This window comes from Pinus tabuliformis, chromosome 9 (assembly GCF_031772625.1).
Source record: "Pinus tabuliformis cultivar Carrire ecotype Pingquan chromosome 9, CPIR1, whole genome shotgun sequence".
NCBI lineage: Eukaryota > Viridiplantae > Streptophyta > Pinopsida > Pinales > Pinaceae > Pinus > Pinus tabuliformis.
The window spans coordinates 1,540,352,017-1,540,354,886 of NC_142307.1; the positions used below are offsets into that span (position 1 = coordinate 1,540,352,017).

General features: G+C 41.6%; 1 protein-coding gene across 1 annotated transcript; it reads right to left on the bottom strand.

The window, feature by feature from the left end:
- Positions 1 to 480: 480 nt before the first annotated feature.
- LOC149154494 (uncharacterized) lies at positions 481 to 2,511 on the bottom strand. The gene is made up of 2 exons (XM_089439232.1): positions 2,130 to 2,511; positions 481 to 1,697 (listed from the first exon to the last, which is right to left on the bottom strand). Exons 1-2 carry the CDS (start codon positions 2,233 to 2,235, stop codon positions 586 to 588), a joined length of 1,218 nt encoding a protein of 405 aa, XP_089295358.1. The 5' UTR covers positions 2,236 to 2,511; the 3' UTR covers positions 481 to 585.
- Positions 2,512 to 2,870: the final 359 nt, after the last annotated feature.

Consider the following 2,870-nt stretch of genomic DNA (forward strand, 5'->3'; position numbering starts at 1 on the left):
TTAAAAAATATATATATTCAAAAAAATATTTATTTATATTTTAATTTTAATTTTAAAATATTTATTATTATATTAATTTTTAATTATCAAATTTAATAATTTAAATTTTGGTTTTTAATAAAATAAACTTGAAACTATTTAGATTCATTATAGTTTATCAATAATTATAATATTTATTTAGTAATATTTTTAATGATATTAATATTTTTATAATAATAATTGATATATTATAGTTAATTGGAGATAATTAAATAAAATAGTTGTTATTTCTCTTACTTAAATTTAATTCTTTACTATTAACATAACCATAAGAAATATTAATATAATAATTGCTTACCTATATATATTGTTTTATTAAAACTCATAATCACCTTAAAAAAACAAAAACAAAAAAACTATATACTATCCTAATGAATATTTAAATAATAATATAAAACCATATAATATATTATATCTACTTTGTCATCCGTTGAGAGCACATTAAAACATTTTCCATGGCTTTTTATTATGGTGGACCAGTAACAACATACATCCATGACGTTGACATATATATATATATATTCCATGGAAAAATTATTTTGGAAACTAGTTATCGCCCGCATCGTTGATGCTATCACTTGGCGCTCCGGAATGCTGCCACCCGCCGCCGCCTTTGCCAATTCCACCGCCAAAGCCACCACCTTTGCCAATTCCACCACCGATCCCTCCGCCGTGCCCGCCTCCCAATCCTCCGCCAAGTCCACCGCCTTTGCCAATTCCGCCACCAAATCCTCCGCCAAGTCCACCGCCTTTGCCAATTCCGCCACCCAAACCGCCGCCAACTCCACCTCCAATCCCTCCACCCGTACCAATTCCGCCACCTCCGCCTCCTCCAAAACCTCCCCCTTTGCCAATTCCGCCACCCAATCCTCCGCCGTGTCCTCCGCCCTTGCCGATTCCGCCACCGATTCCACTGCCATGGCCGCCTCCAAGCCCTCCGCCCTTGCCGATTCCACCACCGATCCCTCCGCCCTTGCCGATTCCACCACCGATCCCTCCGCCATGGCCTCCGCCTTTGCCGATTCCGCCACCGATTCCACTGCCGTGGCCTCCTCCAAAACCTCCGCCCTTGCCGATTCCGCCACCGATTCCACCGCCGTGGCCTCCTCCAAAACCTCCACCCTTGCCGATTCCACCACCGTGGCCGCCTCCAAGTCCTCCGCCATGGCCGCCTCCGAGTCCTCCGCCATTGCCGACTCCACCACTGACGCCTCCGCCTTGGCCCCCTCCAAAACCTCCGCCCTTGCCTATGCCGCCACCGATCCCACCGCCGTGGCCCCCTCCAATACCTCCGCCCTTGCCGATGCCACCACCGATCCCTCCCCCGTGGCCCCCTCCAAATCCGCCGCCCTTGCCAATTCCACCACCAACTCCTCCGCCGTGTCCTCCTCCAAATCCTCCGCCCTTGCCGACTCCGCCACCGACGTCCCCACCCTGACCTCCTCCAAGACCGCCACCTTTGCCAATACCACCTCCAAATCCGCCACCTTTTCCAATTCCACCACCTTTACCAATCCCGCCTCCAAACCCACCTCCTTTTCCAATACCTCCGCCGATTCCTCCACCTATTCCAATACCAGCTCCTCCACCTAGCCCACCACCACCTCCGAGTCCACCGCCGCCACCAAATCCTCCGCCGAAATTGTCAACGTGAGCAGCTGAACACCGAAAAACAAAGTGTTAATCAAATAACTATGTCTGGGTTCTGCTGGATCCATTTTACTCTATTTCTTTTCTTTTTTAATTTGTGATTACGTATCCACAGCGCTCAACAACGAATTGATATGTATAATTCGATCGTTACACAATGTGTATATTTTTGAGAATATTAAATAAGTTCTATTCAATTTATTATAGTGTAAAACTTGCAGAAACATTAAATCCGAAATTAAATAGATGTAAACTGGTTACATATTCTAGTGACATATTTTCAGTTTGAGTGTGAGAATAATCTGAAATTAAATAGATCTAAACTATTGTATGTTTTTCAGTTTGATGTACTGACTTCTCACACACAGCTGTAACATTAAACTTTCGTCCATACAAACAGCGAAAGACAAAAGAGAATTAACTGACAGCAGAATTCTTACCAGGGCCATGGCTCTCGGCGATATCCTTCTCTTCCTCCCGAGCACCGATTGTCGCTATCAATCCAATGAGAAGAACATTAAGCAGAAATGCTCTAATGGAACCCATTGTTTGCTGAACCACACAGCAAACCCCTTCACCCTTCGATTCTACACTATAATGGCACAATCAGCCAGAGCCCCCTGAACCATATATATACATGGAAAGGTAAGCATGTTCTGTAAAAACTAGTCGTGTGAAGAGTAGTTGGAGAAATAACGAATCGATGGTGATTAAGTCCTCTGGACAAATAAAAACAATAGTTGGCCATCATCAATTATTTTCCACTAAATTGTGCTGTGCGCATTTCTTTGAATTTGAGTGCTGTATGGGATACAGACAGGGCAACTCTTTATTTTCTAGCCTATAAAATCATTAACGTGGTAGGGTTGTATATATTTATTATTATACTTAATAAGTTCAAATAGCATATACTTATGATTAAATTTATACTTATTTAAATCTAACGAAAATATACCAATTTATGGTAATGGCATCCGAAGGTACTCCAGACTCCAGATTTGATAGTGAATATTCAACTCAGACAGCCATGACTAAATCTTTTATTTGATAATAATCGCTTAGTTTAATGAGGGGAGGAGTTGTACGAAAAGTTACGGAAATTCTGGTTATATTTAGAGAAAATTTGGCAAAGATTTTTGTAAATCCAAGTTATAGTTGTTAAATTTCAAAATTTTAAGTGT

Coding starts and splice junctions, on each gene's coding strand:
- LOC149154494 (XM_089439232.1), bottom strand. CDS start 2,235: ATGGGTTCCATTAGAGCATTTCTGCTTAATGTTCTTCTCATTGGATTG. Junction 1,698..2,129: donor CGCCGAGAGCCATGGCCCTG/GTAAGAATTCTG, acceptor TTCGGTGTTCAG/CTGCTCACGTTGACAATTTC.